General features: G+C 43.9%; 1 protein-coding gene across 1 annotated transcript in view; it reads right to left on the bottom strand.

Moving 5' to 3' along the window:
• Window positions 1–11,453: 11,453 nt before the first annotated feature.
• CRYBG2 (crystallin beta-gamma domain containing 2) overlaps window positions 11,454–20,549 on the bottom strand; it is a 220,691-nt gene continuing 211,595 nt past the window's right edge. Inside the window, exon 22 of the mRNA XM_056560140.1 lies at window positions 11,454–12,286. Coding sequence (XP_056416115.1) covers window positions 12,198–12,286 — 89 coding nt within the window. The 3' untranslated portion in view covers window positions 11,454–12,197. The remainder of the gene's footprint in view (window positions 12,287–20,549) is intronic.

Below are 20,549 nucleotides of genomic sequence, written 5' to 3'. Positions count from 1 at the left end.
CCTCAAACAACCCAGAACATTCTTTTCTAATGCCTCCATGGTGTTATTTGGAGCAAATTCTTTTGGAGGGTATTGGTAATACACGCATTCCAAGCATTCTAACCAATACATAATTACATGACTGAACCAGCGTCTTTTCCCCTTATTTAGCCATTACAAAAATTACACTATGTACTTAATGCACAACTGTCCATTCTTCTATATTCCTCTCCGTTAGTTTATTAGGTGTGCTTAAAGCCTCCGCCCCTTTCAATTGCCATGCTTGGCATAAGCATGCCAAATCCTGAGGGAATTCTATAACATTTTTTGTTCCTTTATATGTTGTTATGACTTCGACCGGAAATCCCCATTTGTACGAGATTGAATTCTCCCTCAGTATTTTAGTGCCCAAAGAAAATTCTCGTCTACGAGCTAGAGTAGCTCCGGATAGATCTGTGAATATAAGTAGGCGAGAAAAGCGTTCTGGCAAAGGTGGTGGGTTTCTGATTGTCTGAGTAATCTGTTCTTTGATGTTATAGAAATGCATTCTCAGTATAGTGTCTCTAGGGGCAGAGGAGGGGACTTTAGGCAATTTTGGCAAGTGATGTATTCGATCAATAGTTAAGTCCAATTCACTTGCTTTAGGTAGCAAATTTTTCAAGAACTCCTTTACAAAAGTTAACAGACTCCCCTCTTTGATTTCTTCTGGGATTCCCCTTATGCGAATGTTATTTCTTCGTGCCTTATCTTCTGCCTCTGCAACTTTATATCTCAAGAATTTTATTTCTTCCTCCATTTTAGTCATTCTGTTTGTAGTTTGCTTATGTGTGGAGTTTAAGTTTTCAACTTTTTCCTCTACTTGTGTAGTGCGTTTGCTGAGAGACTGTACTTCTGTTTGTATACTAATTACTGCCTTCTGTAGTTCTATTTGTATAGAGCTTTTCAGGTCAGTAAACAGGGCTATCATTTTTGCTTCGGAAAGTGGTGTTACAGTATTTTCTTGTGTGTCTTTGGGCATTAATGGGGCTCTGGTAGTTTCTCCATCACTTCCTTCATCATTATCTCCCTTTGTGTCTTTTTCTTTATACACTTCTCCCTTCTGTTTAGAGGCCATATTTTGCATTTTGTTAGACTTTTCTCCCGCCTCCACTAATGGGAAATACTCAGTTACTTTGGCAGGCTTTGTTTATCCTTTTTTAATGTCTTAAGTGTTCTAGTCATTTCATGCTTTATATGCCTCTAATTTATTTTAACACTGTGTATAAAGACCCACCCTTACACCAACTGTGTCCATTTACATCCACAGGAGTAGGTAACAATAAACAGTCCAAGGTGCAAGTGGTATTTCGGAGTTAATACCTGGAGTGTTAAATAGGTAATTTTACGGACACCAGTGCAAAACAGTTTGAAATACAAATATTTAGATTAAGCAGATAACATTCCCTTTTCTCAATTTTAGAGACGGATATTATTAATATATCCTGATGAGCTATCCATTAATTATTATATATGCAAAATATCAGTTAGCAGCAAGAAAAATATTTTTTAGCATTTGAAGAGATATCTTTAGTAGGCACAATAGTTAATAGAATTAGTATTGGAGGTAGAAGCTCACTATTAGGAGTGCTTCCTTAGTAGTATAAGCAAGAATTTTTTTTTTTTTTTTTTGCAGAATTAGTAAACAGAGGTATAGCTTATAGATGAGGCTTATGCAGCTATTTTTGCAATCAATAAAGTTAGTATTGGCGGTAGAAGCTCACTATTAGGAACGCTTCCTTAGCAGAGTTAGTAAGCAGAGGTATAGCTTATAGATAGGGCTTATGCAGTTATTTTTGCAGTCAATAAAGTTAGTACTGACCGTGTATTTTGTAGCTTCACCCCCTCATACCTCTGCCCCTCTCTGTATGTCTGTAGCTTGTATAGGTAGTCTGTCAAAGCTCTCGGCGTCTCTCCTGTTGAATTCATCTCTCTCTTTACGATCCTCCGTAGTGATGCTCCACCGCACCTGGCCTCCCACGCTGCCTCTGTTTCCCTGCTCCTTTCATCTCCAGCTCCACGACACTGCTCTGATCCACACCACCTGTGATGTCTCTGTCTCCCGCCGCCGAATCTGTGGATTCTCTCCACGTGTTGCTGAAACACTGACACCTTCGGTTTCTTCCGTCCGGAGCTCACAGTTTGCCGCACCTATCACGGCTCCCCCGTCTCCTCCGGCTTGCACTGGCTCTTTTCTCACTCTGCTAGAATTGCCTCTATAGCTGCTTTTTTAGACGCTGGTGGAGTGAGGTACGTTCACATCTCGGACGCCGCAATGCCCGGAAGTCACACCTAATAAAGTTTTTATACTGGCAGGTTTTAATTTAGACATGTGACCTTTATTTTTTTTCGATTGTGAACTACATTTATGAGGCACATACTGTATTTTTACTATCTAATAGCCAGCAAAGAACTGGTCACAAGAACTTGATTTACACAATGATACAATCTCCCTAGGTGTTTTATACTTAGACAAACTTTACGTGCCATACTTGCTGGAATATTTATACATTCACTTGTCATGTTACTCCCGCATTTACTGACCTAAACTGGCAGTATCTTAGTGATCTACTTACAGCCATTATAAGAATGCCAAAATGCGTTAGTATTACACATGCATAAAACCGGCTTTATTGTTATGTCTTGTGCACTAAATCTCAGTCATTTTAGTTTATTATTTCTAACCAATTGTTGCCATTTCCCTTTAACTCTATAGGAGTCAGCCTATTTTGGGCATATGGATGTTAGGATAAACCTAGTAACATACCGGTAGTTTATAAGGTTGAAAAATGTAATATTATATTTTTTTCAGAAAAAACAGACTCAACCTATTTTTCTTTTCTATTTTCCTGCTGACATAGCAGCATGAGGGCTTGCTTTTTGAGAGACGAGTTGAATGGAGGAATAAATGCAGTGTTCCATTACATTTTGGAATGATTTAAACATAAAAATTATAATTTGTAGGTAAGAATATGCGTCATTTTTATGTTTTTCTACTTTAAAGTATGTTTTATGGAAGGTGTTTAAAGAGCCATAATGTTTTTATTTAGCAACCAAAATGTCAATGCCATAATTCTGGGGAACATACAACTTATCAACTTTTATTGTTTGTTTGTTTGTTTGTTTTTTGTGCTGCTGTGGAAAAAGAGCAGTTTCCAAATATATTTTTTTCTTTTTTATGCTTTTTTTATGCTATTTCTATTTTATGCTGTTCACCAGGTAAACAGTAAGTCAGCCTACAATATCCTATGGACCTATATAATATTTCATGGTATAGTTTCAAATGGACTCTCTTAACCCTTAGCTGTAAAATAAGAATGCTGAGGCACATATTGCTGACTGAAATTGCAGTCTGTGTGAGGTTTCATTGCTATTTATGTCAGGACTAAATCATTTAAATTTAATAAACTTTACACCCATCAGTCATATCACTAAAACCAGTACTCTGTGCTACAGGACCACGCAGCAAGCTACAACACAATGGGTAGAATTTCGGAGAGTAATAACATTACGGATACTAGATTTATATGGACGGAATGTTGATCCAGAGATTTATTGCGATTGCCATATTTGCAGTTGGGGTTTATACCCCCATAATGTGCACTTCCCTAACATTTATCAAAGAGGTGCACGTTCTTTATAAATAGAAAAGAAGCTTAGCTGTAGAAAGGTTTCTAAATGTGTTTCAGGCTTTTGTGAGGACACACTTAAACAACACAATGTAACTCCAAGTCAATCACACTTCTGTGGAATCACACTGTCCACTCAGGAAGCAACACTGATTGACAATCAATTTCACATGCTGTTGTGCAAATGGAACAGACAACAGGTGAAAATGATAGGCAATTAGCAAGACACCTCCAATAAAGGAGTGGTTCTGCAGGTGGTGACCACAGACCACTTCTCAGTTCCTATGCTTCCTGGCTGATGTTTTGATGTTCACTTTTGAATGCTCTAGTGGTAGCATGAGACGGAGTCTACAACCCACATAAGTGGCTCAGGTAGTGCAGCTCATCCAGGATGGCACATCAATGCAAGCTGTGGCAAGAAGGTTTGCTGTGTCTGTCAGTGTAGTGTCCAGAGCATGGAGGCGCTACAAGGAGACAGGCCAGTACATCAGGAGACGTTGAGGAGGCCGTAGGAGGGCAACAACCCAGCAACAGGACCGCTACCTCCACCTTTGTGCAAATAGGAGCTGGAGGAGCACTGCCAGACCCCTGCAAAATGACCTCCAGCAGGCCACAAATGTGCACATGTCCACTCAAACGGTCATAAACAGACTCCATGAGGGTGGTAAGAGGGCCTGACATCCACAGGTGGGAGTTGTGCTTACAGCCCAACACCATGCAGGACGTTTGGCATTTGCCAGAGAATACCAAGATTTGCAAATTGTTCACTGGCGCCCTGTGCTCTTAACAGATGAAAGGAGTCTGGAGACGCCGTGGAGAATGTTCTGCTGCCTGCAACATCCTCCAGCATGACCGGTTTGGCAGTGGGTCAGCAATGGTGTGGGGTGGCATTTCTTTGGGGGGCTGCACAACCCTCCATGTGCTTGCCAGTGGTAGCCTGACTGCCATTAGGTACTGAGATGAGATCCTCAGACCCCTTGTGAGACCATATGCTGGTGTGGTTGGCCCTGGGTTCCTCCTAATGCAAGACAATGCTAGACCTCATGTGGCTGGAGTGTGTCAGCAGTTCCTGCTAGAGTAAGGCATTGATGCTATGGATGGGCCCGCCCGTTCCCCAGACCTGAATCCGATTGAGCACATCTGGGATATCTCACTCCATCCACCAACGCCACGGATGCTTTAGTCCAGGTCTGGGAGGACATCCCTCAGGAGACCATCCATCACCTCATCAGGAGTATGCCCAGGCCTTGTTAGGAGGTCATATGGGCACGTGGAGGCAACACACACTACTGAGCCTCATTATGATTTTTTTTTTTAAACTGTAAACATTTATTAACGAGTTTTGTAATTTACAGCACAGCAATGTATAGAAACATTTCAATGGCTGAGTACATAGTTTCCAGCAACAGGAAAGTTAACAAGTCACAGCGTTACAAGCAACCATGAGCCAAAAGTCAAGAACCGAGTTGACAAGTGCTAATCAGGTCAATAAAGAGCTCGGAGGAAGTGATACAAAAACTTCAACATTAGTAGTGAAAGAGTCGCCGGAGAAAACGAGGGGAGGGGAGACAGGGGAAGGAACACAAGGAAAAGACTTGGGGAAACACTCAACACGAAGGAAGGGGAAAGGAGGAAGAAGAGGAAAAAATTGAGAAAATGAGAGGAGCAAAGAAGGGAAGAAGAGAGAAAGAATCTGAGGAAAGAGAGTAAAAAGCAGGTCAAGGAGGAACCCCATCACATTTTGACTTGTTTTATGGACGTTATATCAAAGTTGGATCAGCCTGTAGTGTGGTTTTCCACTTTGATTTTGAGCGTGACTCCATATCCAGACCTCCATGGGTTGATAAATTTGATTTCCATTGATAATTTTTGTGTGATTTTGTTGTCAGCACATTCAACTATGTAAAGACAAAAGTATTTCATACGATTAGTTCATTCATTCAGATCTAGGATGTGTTATCTCAGTGTTCCCTTTATTTTTTTGAGCAGTGTATAAAATCAATTCTAAGTTTTCCCCAGTATGTTCGGACAACTTGCTCTCATAGGAAGCACAGACTTTTCCAGCAATGTATGGTACAGTAGCATATCTGGGAGATCAAACCAGACAAGCTGGCATTTGCTCCTATGTGCATAGATGAGCCATAGGCGCTCATAACTGCTGTTGCTGGTTCACCAGTTGTCCTTCCTTAGGACTTATTCACACATCGGATTTTGTTCTAAACTTGCAGGGGGTTTCCTTGCGAGTTTAAAAGGGTCAGGCTCTCTGAAGCATATTTTCAGCAGTGGAATCTCTGCTGTTGAAAATCCGCTGCAGGCCCTATTTACTTTAATGAGGTCTATGGCGGATTTTCCTTACTACTTTTGGTAGATACTAATCACTGTATACTGTGAATATCTGCAAGATGTGTTGTTTTACAGAGGCTCAAATACATCAACTTTAGGATCTGACTGTTCGCTTCCTGCCTAATATATTTCTTCCCCTGACAGGTGACAATGAAACAAAATAATCAATATTCTTCCCTTCACATGGTTTTAATGTTTTTTGCCTATATATTCAATTTATACATAACTTCTGATCCTTATTATGTCTTCTGAATCCAGAAGACATATATAATATTGACACATTTTTTCAATAGCATCACTGCACATGAATTTTATGTTCCAACGAAGAAGTGGTTCACACAACATCCTTTGTGGCATCTAAGCCAGAAAAGAATATAAAGAAATAGAATAAATAAAAAGAGGAACTTGTACTTCTCCTTTCTGCTGCATCTGCTTCTCGTATCCAAGACTGCCACATAAAGCAGTGTGTAAACCCCCTCTACAAATATAAGAAGAATGTATTATCAATGTGGTCACTTTAGACAAAGGGGAAACAAATTCTGCCCTATGACCTAAAATATAATGAGTGCTGCTCTGAGTTTGGAAGTAGATACTTTTGTATGCATTCTAGGCAACACACTGTGGAGTATACAAAGTATTTGTAGTTTGCTATAGTCAATCTAGCAGACCAGGGTGTTTACTTCACAGAATATTACCTAGAGCTGATAGAATTATATGTATTTCTCAGCTGAATTAGTTGCTTTTTCACACAATGGGGGAGATTTATTAAAACCTGTGCAGAGGAAGAGTTCACCAGTTACCCATAGAAACCAATCAGATTGCCTCTTTAATTTTTCATTTAAAAAAATGAAAGAAACGATCTGATTTCTTGCTACAGGCAACTGCACCACTCTTCCTCTACATAGGTTTTGATAAATTTCTCCCAATGGCCCTGAGTAAATAGGGTTTTTTGTCCCGACAGGTATTTTTCCATAGTATTTAGTTATTGTTGATTTTTTTTCCCCCAGCTTCTCTGTGCTGTCAGGTTTTCCAGAGCTCAAATCCACCAAATTTGTTGTGATTTTTTCAAACAGGACTTTTCAGTGGCCATACCTCTTTCCCGAGCAGAATTTTGAGGATTTTTTTGTTGCAAACTCTGGTGCATGAAGTGTGCAACACAATTTGGGTGCAAAACCCCAATATGTGACTTTTTTACTTAAAACAAAGCAGGTGTGGCTTAGGCCCCCTTTACATATGTCCATTGTCAGTTTTCTTTTCCCTCCGGCGCTGCAAAAAATTAGGCAAAATGAAGCCAGAACTGATCCTATTCATATGAATGGGACCGTTCACAATCATCTGGCGTCCCTGTTTAGATGCCGGATGATTGGACTCGCCAGATCGGCACAGACAGGGGAATGCATCTTGCTGCGTTCCCTGTCCATGCTGCATATACCTGTGAGGCAACCGATGGTTATGATTGATGACAAAACCATTTTGAGCATTGGTCGTGCCATCAGTTGTGAACAGTTTATGTAAAAAAATGGAGCCTGACACAACTGACATATGTAAACCTAGCCTTAGCTGGAAGGGCGGGACCTTCCATTGCATGGTAAATTTACAAAAATTTTCACCAGGGATTGTCATAAATTATGGCTAAAATGTATGCCAGCTCATTGCAGGCATTTATTTCTGTCTGAATGCATATGGACAGCCAAACTATAGTGAGCCTGTTAATACATCTGACTCCTTATGCCAGTGTTTTTTAACTTAAGCCTGCTGATTTTAGTAAATGCCCCACAGTATATTAGAATGTTACAGCATTTCTGTATTAAGATCTGCAGCAGCAAATCTGTACCAAATCACCCAGGTTTTATGTGGTTTTGCCCACTGTGGGAGCAGACTATGGTAAAATAAAAATTAAGTTAAAAAATTTTTAAATCCGCAGTTGCAGATTCTGCTGAAGATTGATATTTTTTCCATGACAAAATCTGCAACAACTACACAATATTATAAATTTTAAGTTTCCCATCAAAATCAATGGGCAAAATCAGCAATAAATCCACAGCCTTTTCATAACCAAATTGTACATGGTTGAGACATAATGTCCACACCACAGGTCAATATCCACATGGATTTTGTGCTGCTTTATTCGTGTGGATGATATTGTTAAAATGTCATAGACTTATACTTTAATTCAGTGTTTCCCAACCTTTTTCGGCTCGGGGCACCCCTCCAAAAATAATGTTTTTTGCGGGCACCCCGACTGAAGTTGACAAGCAGAAAAGAAAAAGGGAAAAGCGCCGCAGGGTGGGGGTGTTGCTACATTGCTGCTTTAGACATCAATTCACAAATGATGTCTTCTCTAATCATCGTTCCCTTTTCTTCTCCATCTGGCCCGGCCATCATGACAATTTCTTCCAGCCACAATTCTTCACTGTTAAACCTGCAAAACAAACCTATTAGGCTCCACACTTTTTTTTACATGGGTGACAGAATGGTGTAGAAAAGTGTACATGGGTGGCAGAGGGGTGTAGAAGAATGTACATGGGTGACAGAGGGGGGGGGGGCAAAGGGGCTGATAGAGTATCGTACATTGGTGACAGAGGGGTGTTGGGGGTGGACAGGAGTATACATGGGTGACAGGAGTGTAGAGGGGTGTCCATGGGTGAAAGATGGGTGTAGGAGTGTACATGGGTGGCAGATGGGTGTAGAGGAGTGTACATGGGTGACAGAGGGGTGTACATGGGTGACAGATCGGTGTAGAATAGTGTACATGGGTGGCAGAGGGGTGTAGAGGAGTGTGCATGGGTGACAGAGGGGTGTAGGGGGTGACAGAGAGGTGTACAGTGGTGACAGATTGGTGTAGAGGAGTGTACATGGGTGGAAGAAAAGTGTAGAGGAGTGTGCATGGGTGACAGAGGGGTGTACCTGGGTGACAGAGGGGTGTACATGGGTGACGGAGGGGTGTAGAAGAGTACATGGGTGACAGATAGGTGTAGAGGAGTGTACATGGGTGGAAGAAAGGTGTAGAGGAGTGTGCATGGGTGACAGAGGGGTGTACCTGGGTGACAGAGGGGTGTACATGGGTGACAGAGGGGTGTAAAGGAGTGTACTTGGGTGACAGAGGGATGTACATCGGTGACAGAGGGGTGTAGAGGAGTATACAGGGGTGACAGAGGGGTGTACATGGGTGACAGATCGCTGTAGAGGAGTGTACATGGGTGGAAGAAAGGTGTAGAGGAGTGTGCATGGGTGACAGAGGGGTGTACCTGGGTGACAGAGGGGTGTAGAGGAGTATACATGGGTGACAGAGGGGTGTAGGGAGGTGTATATGGGTGACAGATGGGTGTAGAAGAGTGAACATGGCTGACGGGGGCATAGGGGGTGACGGGTGAACAGGAGTGACAAGGTGGTAACAGAGGGGTGGACAGGGGTGACAAAGGGACAGAGGGGTGAATAGGGGGTGGACATGGGTGAAAAGGATGTGGTCAGAGGGGTGGACAATGGAGGTGAACATGGGTGACAGAGATTGGATAGCGTGGGTGGACATGGATGACAGGAGGGTGGACATGGATGACGTGGTCAGAGGGGTGGACAGGAGTGGTTGACTGGGGCGACAAAGGGACAGAGGGGTGAATAGGGGGTGGACGGGTGGGGGTGAACATGGGTGACAGGAAAGGACAAGGTGGACATGGATGACAGGAGGGTGGACATGAGTGACGGGGGAGAAGATGGATATGGGTGACAGGGATGGACAGGGAGGTGGACAAGGCGGACATGGATGATAGGAGGGTGGACATGAGTGACGGGGTGGGGAGAGGGTGGACATGGGTGACAGGGGGTGGGTTTTGGACAGAGTTGAGGAGGGGTGGAAAGGGTACAGTACCTTAAGCAAGAAGGCACAGGAATCCGGTCCAGCTTGGGCGGGATATAAAAATTATTTTTTTTTTTAAATAAAAAATTTACTGCAAAATCCCGCAACACCCTGGGCAGTGCCGGGGCACCCCGGTTGGGAATCACTGCTCTAACTGCTGTAGATTTTTCAACACAGAATTTCTGCTGTGGAAAATCCACTGCATTTCTATTATATGTAATCCTACCCCACACTGCATATACTAAAGAGTGGCCACTGAGATAAAATAATCATAATAAAAAAACTAACAAACATGTGCTCCTTAAGGAGATAAAACACATTCGGCCTCATTTACTAAGCGTGGAGTGTAGTTTCATTTGTGGGGGGTTTCAGACAGGCATTTTTCCATGTTCTTTATGTTGCGTTTTTCTTTTTTTTACACATGCTCTGATCTGTCAGGTAGACATGTCTATTCTTTCTGTGGACACCGAAATTTGAATTTCCGCGCCAGATGTTTCCGGTGCGTAAATTCTGCTATGTGAACAACGCAGCAAAATCCCATTGAAATCAATGGGACTCTGCTCCTGTGGAATCTTATTGGAATTCCACATAGAAATTCCATTTTGTGAACATAGCCTTAGTAGGGTTGTTTGGATTTTTGTCGCTAATTCTTCCACACAACACATTCGACACAAAAGCCCTACAAAATCTATTTGGAAAAGCATTAGTAAATGAGGCCACATGGCTCAGATTTAATATTCTTATATGCTTTCTCCCTAGTTGGATTTTACCTCAATGCTTATTTTTCCACTGGATTTACTAAATTGGTGCATGTTTTCCCTACTTGCACAATTCTTTTGGATTTTTATGACGTTATGATTTGTGAAAAAACCTTTATAAATCTGTGATCACACCTTCTTTATCGGATTCAAAAGGCAATTTGTGGGATTGTTTGTGTCTGTTCTCTTTAAAGGGGTTATCCAAGACCGCTCCTTGTCTGTCTCCTGGTTGGGTGTGGTTTGCAGCTCAGTTTCATTGAAGTGAATGGAGCCAAGTTGCAATACCACACCCAAAGTGAAGACAGACAGGGAGCGGTCTTTGAAAGAAAATAGGTCTGTTTTTCAATACCTGGATAACCTCTTTAAATGTCGCAATTTGGTAAAGTTTTAGCTTACAAAAACATGCGCCAAAATTTTGATGCAAAACATGACCCTATCATAAAGGAATAGTAAATCTGGGCCAATGTTTTGCCAATGCTGCACCACAACCACCATATATACTTGGACAAGTCTCCACTTGTCAAAGGGACATCTGCAGTGTGGTTGAAAGTCGTGCCAACATGTAGTTCTACCTGCTAATATCATGCAGGCATTAACAAGCATATGAATACTGTGAGGAGGATTTCCATATGTGAACATAGTTTCTACAGCATCACAGCTGCATCATTTTCATTGAAAATATATTGGTTTAAGATTTACAGTAAAAGTTTTTTTGTTTTGTTTACAGAGAAACCAGACTACAACGACAATTGACAGCGGAGCTCCAGACATGTCTGCCATGTTGCTTACCATCCTTGCGTTTTTCATTTCTCACTACATCCTGAACAACTAACCGCCTTCCTTGAAGACTGAATGATGAAGAGCAGACCAGTCTTTAGAAGCCGTAATATGGTTGTTGTTTGTTCAAAAGACGACTCCAAGCAAATGATAAACATCTACTCACTTTCCCTGAAGCATTGGCTGTAGTGAACCTGTTATGCAGAATAAACCTAAATGAACCATGAAGTACTATGCATTTTTATTATCATTTGCTTGTTGTACATTTACATAAATAGATCTTAACACAAGAAATGTTACAGAGCCAGCTGTGTGTTCATTCATTTTAATAAGTCCCATATATAATATAGTATATACAAAATCACCACGAACTTGTGAATTAGAAAAGAAAGACAATAATGGCGTCACTGTATAAAAATATATATATGAATGTATATATATAATATAAATATTCTAGTACCTGAAACTGAGGTGTTTTGTAATACTATACAAGGAGAATCCGCTGTGCCCTATCATCTGCAGCAGGATTTTTTCTATATATTACAGATGTTATCTGTGTATGTGGACAGGGAAGTGGATCCCACATATTCTGCCACAGTGGGATGTTCATAAGGTCTGCCAGTCTGCATTTTAGCTAATGTGGTATTGTAAAGGGGCATGAGGATGATGATACGTTCCTGGAAATCTGTTGGAAGGGATTGTTGATAACTGGAGTGTCAGTCCTCTATGTAATGTCTTTTCAGCCTGCATTGTAATATCCTTTATGAGCACAATATCGTAACACAGATCATCCTTGAACTAGAAAGCTAACTTCTAAAAGGATCAGAACACCTCAAGACTCCAACGTTGTGTTAGCCTGTCCTCTTCTGTTTCCCACACTACAACATGGTCTGAGTCAAAGCTGTGCCCACCTGGAAGTATAGAAGAAGTAGTCAGAAAAAGTGATAATTCGGTTACATTAAGAAAACTCAAGATTCTTATCAGAACCTAATACTTTCCCTTTATAAGAGCCACTTTTAGAAGATCACAGTAGACACAGGCAGAAAACATTATTTCTGGACTACTGCAGTAGCATGTGGCTGATAGCAACCAAAAGTAGACTATGTTACTTTCACAATGGTCATGTACACAGTTTACACTGGTGAAAGCTTCTGGTATACATGCTAAGCACTTCTGTAAGGCTGCATTTACCACACAGATGCCAAAAGAGTAGCCTATGGACCTATATTGTACAACAGTTTACATTGGTATACTTTTATAATCCCTCTGTATAGATACTTCATTCATAGGGTCAAGAAAACTCTATTTCACATGGTATCTGTTTTTGTTACTTTTTACATTTTAATGGAGAAGCATACTCTTCTGCGCTATTCCATACAAAGGGATACAGTAAACAAAATATACCATATGGTATAGAGGTTTTTTGATGCTATCAGTATGAATTATTTATATAGTAGATGTTGCAGCCATCCATCAAATATGTTGGGAGCTTGAAAATGGAAAGCATAATTTACTAGTGACTACCATATTTAGCGGCGTATAACACGCACTGGCGTATAACACCCCCCCCCCATTTTAACAGGGAAATTTAAGTAAAAAAAATAAAATGTAAAATAAATGACTTGGACTAAATGCCACATCATCCCCCCAACTTCGTTTTCTTCTGCACCTCAGTTTGGTCCCGTCACCTCCAGTGCCACATCATTCCTTCCCTTTTATCAGTCCATGTGCCAAATTTACCCCTCTCATCGCCACCCCCCATGTCTCATCATTCCCCCCTCATCATCCCCCCAGCCTGTCTCATCATGTCCCCCATCATTCCCCCTCATCATCCCCCCTTACCCTGTCTCATCATGTCCCCCATCATTCCCCCTCATCATCCCCCCACCCTGTCTCATCATGTCCCTCATCATCATCCCCCCCACCCTGTCTCATCATCCCCCCCTCATTCCCCCCTCATCATTTCCCCCTGTCTCAAACCCCCATCATCCCCCCCCCTCATAATTTCCCCGTCTCATCCCCCCATCATCCCCCCCTCTCATCATTTCCCCCTGTCTCATCCCCCCCACCACCCCCCCCCTCATCATTTCCCCATCTCATCCCCCATCATCATTTCCCCCTGTCTCATCCCCCCATCATCATTTCCCCCTGTCTCATCCCCCCCTCATCATTTCCCCTTAACAAGCAGACGCTGCTGCGGCCGCTTTAAATCAGTGACCGGAAGACTTAGCGGCGTATAACACGCAGGCAGACTTTTTGCCTAAAATTTAAGTTTTAAAAGTGCGTGTTATACACCGATAAATACGGTATTTACTTCAGTAAAGTTAAGACTATGTAATGCAAAATCAATAAATTCTGTATATGAAGATCATCTAAATATCTAAATATCTCATTTTAATCAGCGTCTCCCAGTACCTGTGGATAGTGCGGGAGAAAACAAATGACAGTGCGGGGAGGAGACACCGCTGGTCACTGATTTAAATGTTAATACTTAACAAGCAGACGCTGCTGCGGCCGCTTTAAATCAGTTAAATCATCTAAATATCTAGAAATGCATATACAACAAAACACAGCTCTCCAGGCCCCTTTGGCAAACAGCGAATACGGCCAGCCAGGCATTTGCCCTGCAATAGTACTAGTGTGCAGCTTTATGAGGCAGCCATACAGATGTATGGCCATCCATATAATACAAAAGACTACTTGAAGGGGTTATCCAGCATAAGGTGATTTTAATACGTACCTGGCAGGCAGTAATGGACATGCTTAGGAAGGATCTGCACTTGTCTTGGGGCTAAATGGCTATGTTGTGAGATTACCATAATACTGTGGCTAGCTTTTTGTGAACTGCTATTTCCTGTTTGACTTTTCTTTTTTTTGACTACAAATCCCACAATTCCATCTTCCTCCCTCCCACACATCAGCCACCCCACCCATTGAAACAAAAATGAGCTGCATTCATTCAAAAGACCTGTGGTTTTCAATCAGGGTGCCTACAGCTGTTGCATTAGTTGCAGATTGATCCCTCCACCCATTGAAGCAGACAGGCTCCCTGTCATCAGCTGACTAGTGAGTCAGGTCTCGGCTGCATTGCAAGATGGGAAAAATCTGAGACAGCAGTCATTTTGTATGCTGGTAAAAATACATAGTGGGGTGAAAATCACAGAAGAATTGTGAGAAAAATGTCACACACAGGTAAAGACACTATATTGGGAACTACACTAACTTTACAGCCCCTGTAGCATAGTCAAATAAATAAAAAATCCTGGAAAACCCCTGTAAGTACACATTGGCTCCCTGGACTGACTCACAGTAGGTAGCCCTTTAACATTTCTGTATGCCCTATTGTATGGTTCCTAACTTTACATAACTTTTTAGAATTTATAGTAAGGGATACAAACTCTCACACCAGATATTAATATCAGTACCATACTCTACTTAACATTATCACACAAATGTTATCACATATTACAGACCTGTTTCAAATGCATTAGACTGCAGGCCTATTCCACTGGCTTTTGTCTTAAATTTACAGCAAAATCCATATATGTTACATATGGATCTTGGTGTTGATTTACCACATTGTATATACTTTACAAGGAAACCTACATTAAACATCAGCACCAGAATTAAAATACACAGATATTTTTCTGGGTTTACAAAATCTGCAGCAATTCAATTATCTGTATAGATCAGTTGAGGCCTGTGGTTTCCATAGATTTTTGGAGCCATGACTTGGTTTCACCATGCTTTATTTCAGAAATGGATTGCTTTTAGTTGTTAATGTAAGAGACAAAACTGCTGTAAATTGAAATCAGTGATATATGTTTTAATACAGTCATGGCCATGTTGGCACCCCTGAAATTTTTCTCACAGAAAAGGATTGCAGTAACACATGTTTTGCTATACACGTTTATTCCCTTTGTGTGCATTGGAACTAAACCAAAAAAAGGGAGGAAAAAAAGCAAATTGGACATAATGTCACAACAAACTACAAAAATGGGCTGGACATAATTATTGGCTTTATTAGAATCTATTAGATTATTTTAAGCATGTGATGCTCCTTTAAACTTACCTGGGGCAAGTAACAGGTGTGGGCAAATATAAAAATCACACCTGAATGGAGATAAAAAGGAGAGAAGTTCACTTAGTCTTTGCATTGTGTGTCTGTGTGTGCCACACTAAGCATGGACAACAGAAAGAGGAGAAGAGAACTGTCTGAGGACTTGAGAAACAAAATTGTGGAAAAATATCAACAATCTCAAGGTTACAAGTCCATATCCAGAGATCTAGATTTGCCTTTGTCCACAGTGCGCAACATTATAAAGAAGTTTTCAACCCATGGCACTGTAGCTAATCTCCCTGGGCATGGTCGGAAGAGAGAAATTGATGAAAGGTGTCAACACAGGATAGTCTGGATGGTGGATAAGCAGCCCCAAACAAGTTTCAAAGATATTCAAGCTGTCCTGCAGGCTCGGGGAGCATCAGTGTCAGAGCAAACTATCCGTCGACATTTAACCCCTTAAGGACGCAGGGCGTATCCATACGCCCCCCGTTTCCGAGTCCTTCCGACCCCCACCGACTCCCACCGTTCGCTGGGTAGGGACCAGGCCAAAATGCCTGCTGATATTGTTCAGCAGGCATCCCGGCATATCGCCCAGGGGGGGTCCTGAGGTCAATTCAGACCGGCAATTTGAGGCGAGTCAATCGGATCTCTGGTGACCCGGTAGAAAAGGGTGAATGGGGCTGTCCGAGACAGCCCCATTCACCCTTACCCAGCAGGAGTGAGGTGGCATGGTTGCCGCCTCATGATCATGTGATTAATTGGTCAGAACAACCGATCAATCATGGCCCTGCTGGGCGGTGGTCGGGACGAGATCATGACGACGCCCCGGTGGAGGCGACAGGAGCAGCAGGATCGGTGGCAGCAGCAGCGGTGGTCCCGGCGGCAGTATACAGCAGGAGGTGAGGCCTGTTCACCTCCTGCTATTGCCTAGCAACAACTCTCAGCATGCAAAGCCAAAAGGCATGCTAGTTTTGCAACAGCTGGAGTTCCAACTACAACTCCCAGCATGCCCTTTGGTAGTCTGTGGTAGTCGAAGGGCATGCTGGGAGTTGTAGCAGTGTGCCTCCAGCTGTTACAAAACTACAACTCTCAGCATGCCCTTCGACTGTCAATGCATGCTGATTGTTGCAGTTTTGCAACAGCTGGAGACACATTGGTTGCGAAACCGAGTTTGTTACCTAATTCAATGTTTTGCAACCAGCATTTTAGTGAAAAGAAAATTTCATTTACACTTCCGACTTTAACGAAAAGTCATCAAACACCTGTGAGGTGTTAAGGCTCACTATACCCCTTGTTACGTTCCTTGGGGGGTGTAGTTTCCAAAATAGTGTGCCATGTTGTGTTTTTTTTTTTTTTTTTTTTTTTGCTGTTCTGGCACCATAGGGGCTTCCTAAATGTGACATACCCCCCAAAAACCATTTCAGAAAAACTCACTCTCCAAAATCCCATTGTCGCTCCTTCCCTTCTGAGCCTTGTAGTGCATCCACGGAGCACTTGACATCCACATATGAGGTATTTCCTTTCTCAAGAGAATTTTTTTTTTTTGGGGGGGGGGGGGGGGGGTTCTCCTTTTACCCCCCAAAACTGGGTCTACAAGAACATGCAAGTGTAAAAAAAGGAGATTTTTTTGTACTCACCGTAAAATCTCTTTCTCGTAGCCTTCATTGGGGGACACCTAACTGATGGGTATATGCTCTTGCCACCATGAGGCGCTGACACTAGGAAAAAGAAAAGTAGGCTCCTCCCTGGCAGGATATACACGCCCACCTGCAGTGAGGCAATCAGTTTTGTCACAAAGCAGTAGGAGAAGCCTGAGGGGAAATACGTCCGAAGGACCCTAAAAAGGAATCCCGGAAAAAACCCAAAAACCGGAAAAAGAAGAAATGGTGGGTGCGGTGTCCCCCAATGAAGGCTACGAGAAAGATATTTTACGGTGAGTACAAAATCTCCTTTTCTCGTTCGCTCTTCATTGGGGGACACCTAACTGATGGGACGTACCAAAGCAGTCACCTAGGGTGGGGAAAAACAAACACCAGTGAAAAGGAGACAGTCCATGACTGAACTCGCATGCCCGCAAGGTCTATGGACAAGTCCCCAGGTCGGAGACATACTAGGCCCAGGACAATGAGGCCCCGTAAGATCTCCCATCCAAGGAGAAGGACCAGAACACTAAGGGAAAGGTCCCCCCTCTGAAGAGACCCAAGGCACCTGGATCAAATAGAGAGACAAGAAACCACAGGAAAAAGGGAACCAGATGCTTGCAGAAAAAAAAAAAAGAACTTCCAGAAAGAAGGGAAGGAGAGCAAAACAGGAACACCGCCCCGACCAATGGATCACTGAGGAGTCGGAGGCCGGCCGCTATAAATGTCCAAGAACTGAACCATGATCAAGGCTCAAGGAATCGGAGAGCTGCCTGAAAAGAAAGCACACCCAGCATCTCAGGGCAGAGTCCAAATCAAGGGAACCAACCGTGATAGAACAGAGTGGTCCGAGAAGACCTGAGCAGCCTCAAGAAACATCCCGTCAAAACGGAAATGGAGGAGAACCAATAAGAGCCCAGCTGGACTCCCAGGGTCCGGGCATAGACTGACCCAGACAAAAGGGCAAGAAGGACATACAGAGCACTAGGCTGTGATAGCGGGCAGAAAGCACACAAGCCTAGACTGAAAAATCCACTGTTGAATGCATCTTAGCAAAAACCAAATAGTCCCTCCAGGAGGGAAAAACAAAGGAGGACGAGACGACAACTGGAGTAGAGACCTATGACAGCACCCTGATCCCCACACCCAAAATGAAAAGGGGGACAGCAGGCGTGCTAGGAGGAGGGAAATGCAAATACTGGGTGGACAAAGCCCCCCCCCGGTTCCAGCGCAACCGTCGCCACCTGGAGGGGCCACCGTGCGATCCAAGAGGGATCGGAGCCCCGCACTCCGAAGCTGGGCAAAAGATACAAGACCTGTTGAGGGCTAATCCAGATAGTGACGAGGAGGCACCTGAGTCACCCTGGAGAGAGACCCCGAAAAAGAACACCCAGAAGTACAGGGAGGGGCTGAACCAACAGGCGCCCCAGCAGGCCCCATGTCAGAACAGAGGTGCTCAACCGCCCCGGAACTGCGATAAAACAGCACCGGAAGCCCCTGAGCGTACCCCCGAGCAAAGAAGGTGGCTCTACACCTGCGAGGCGGTCCTAGCATATGTAGGAACACAGAAATGAGGACCCCACGACAAAAGCGGCGGACCAAGACTGCAGACACTGTGAAAACATCCACAGGACCAGCAGGAAAGGAGTCATGCACACAACAGAGCAAGAGTGCAACCTAAAAAAGGAGAACAAAAAGACACTCCTGTTGCTGCAAAAACCCACACCCCAACTCCTAATGGTGCTAGGCACCAGGGCTGCGGTCGCAGACTCAGGAGAGGAAGAATGGATGTGTAGCAGAAAAAAAGGCCGACACAGTGTGACCTACAGGAAGAAGGGACCTAAGAACCCGCATGCACACACTCTGCGGGACTGCCCCTGGGAGAGAGACACCAGACTACAGCAGCAGTGGCGGCCGAATGTGGGAGGTGACCAGGTGGATTGGAACACCAAGCAAACAAAGTCTGGCCATAGGGCAAAAAAGACTGTAGCCACGACTGGTCCCACACCCGACGATGCACAGTGGGGAGAGATACCGGCCCGTAGACAGAGTAGCGGCATGCAGATAGGGACCTGCCAAGCAGGCCACCCAGTAAACCAGTATGTGGTTCAGTGTATAAGGCACATGGAGCAAATCGGAGAGACTCCCATGAAAACTACCATGGCAGCGGTGAACTATCGTCCACGGGGCGACAATGCAATGAAGATGACCCAAAACAGCAGTCTGGCTGAGCAAGAAACCCCCCCGCCCCCCAGACCGTAGGGAAGGGGTACAGCCAGACCGTAGAGAACTGCGCACCTACGACCAAGGTGGAAGGGCGGGGAGCCAAGAAACCCTGCCCCCTGGAGAGAGATAGAGAGAAGCAGGGGAACCGAGTAACGTATCCCTGACATCCCGCATAGTGTCTATGGGACACACTGGGTCAGTTCCACGTACACCACGCACTACAATGGGGTACTGGAACACTAGCTGCAAAAAAACATCTGCCATGAGATAGTCGACAGAAGAAAAAAAAGCAGACAACTGTCTGGCTTACAGGTATGAGTCCTTAGGGGACAGTGAGTCATCCCAGCGGGAACCTCACCCAGTAGTGAGGGTTTGGAAGACCAGTTGTAGATACACCGGTGATGTGATGCGTAACAAGTGGCGCAGGAAACCTTGCAGACCACTACCAGGTAGAGGACTATGGAAAACGAGACAGTGTATTGGCACCTCGCTCAGTAAGGAGGTACCAGAACCCCAGCCTCGACCAAGACTGCAGAAGCAGAGACAACAGGTGGTAGATGTATGACAGGCGGTGTAGACCACCAAGCAGACAAATGATCGGCTCATTGGTAAGGATCCAAGGCAACGATGCATCCCATTGGCACCTCGCTCAGTAAGGAGGTACCAGAACCCCAGCCTCGACCAAGACTGCAGAAGCAGAGACAACAGGTGGTAGATGTATGACAGGCGGTGTAGACCACCAAGCAGACAAATGATCGGCTCATTGGTAAGGATCCAAGGCAACGATGCATCCCATTGGCACCTCACCAGCAATGAGGTACCAGAACTACAGCTGCAGATACAGAAGCCGTCTGAAGTTTGACAGACAGTGTAGGCCACCCTGCAGATCACTATCTGGCTAGCTGGCATGAATGCACAGAAGACAACCAAGCATGCCACCGGCACTACACTGAGCAGTGAGGGACCGGAACCCCTGACGCAGATACATCAGCCATCTGATGCATGACAGGCGGCGTAAGCAACCATGCAGACCACGGTCAGGCTTACTGGCAGGGATAACCGACGACAACTATTCATGCCATCTGTACCTTACTCAGTGGAGAGGAACTGGAACACCAGCGGCAGACACATCCACTGAGTGATGTATGACAGGCGGTGAAGTCCACTAAGCAGACCACAGTCTGGCTTACTGGCACGGATCCACAGAAGACAACCCTACACACCAACAGTAGTGAGGAAACTGAA

This window comes from Hyla sarda, chromosome 2 (genome assembly GCF_029499605.1).
Source record: "Hyla sarda isolate aHylSar1 chromosome 2, aHylSar1.hap1, whole genome shotgun sequence".
In the NCBI taxonomy this organism is placed as follows: Eukaryota; Metazoa; Chordata; class Amphibia; order Anura; family Hylidae; genus Hyla; species Hyla sarda.
This window is presented reverse-complemented; position numbering and strand designations above follow the sequence as displayed.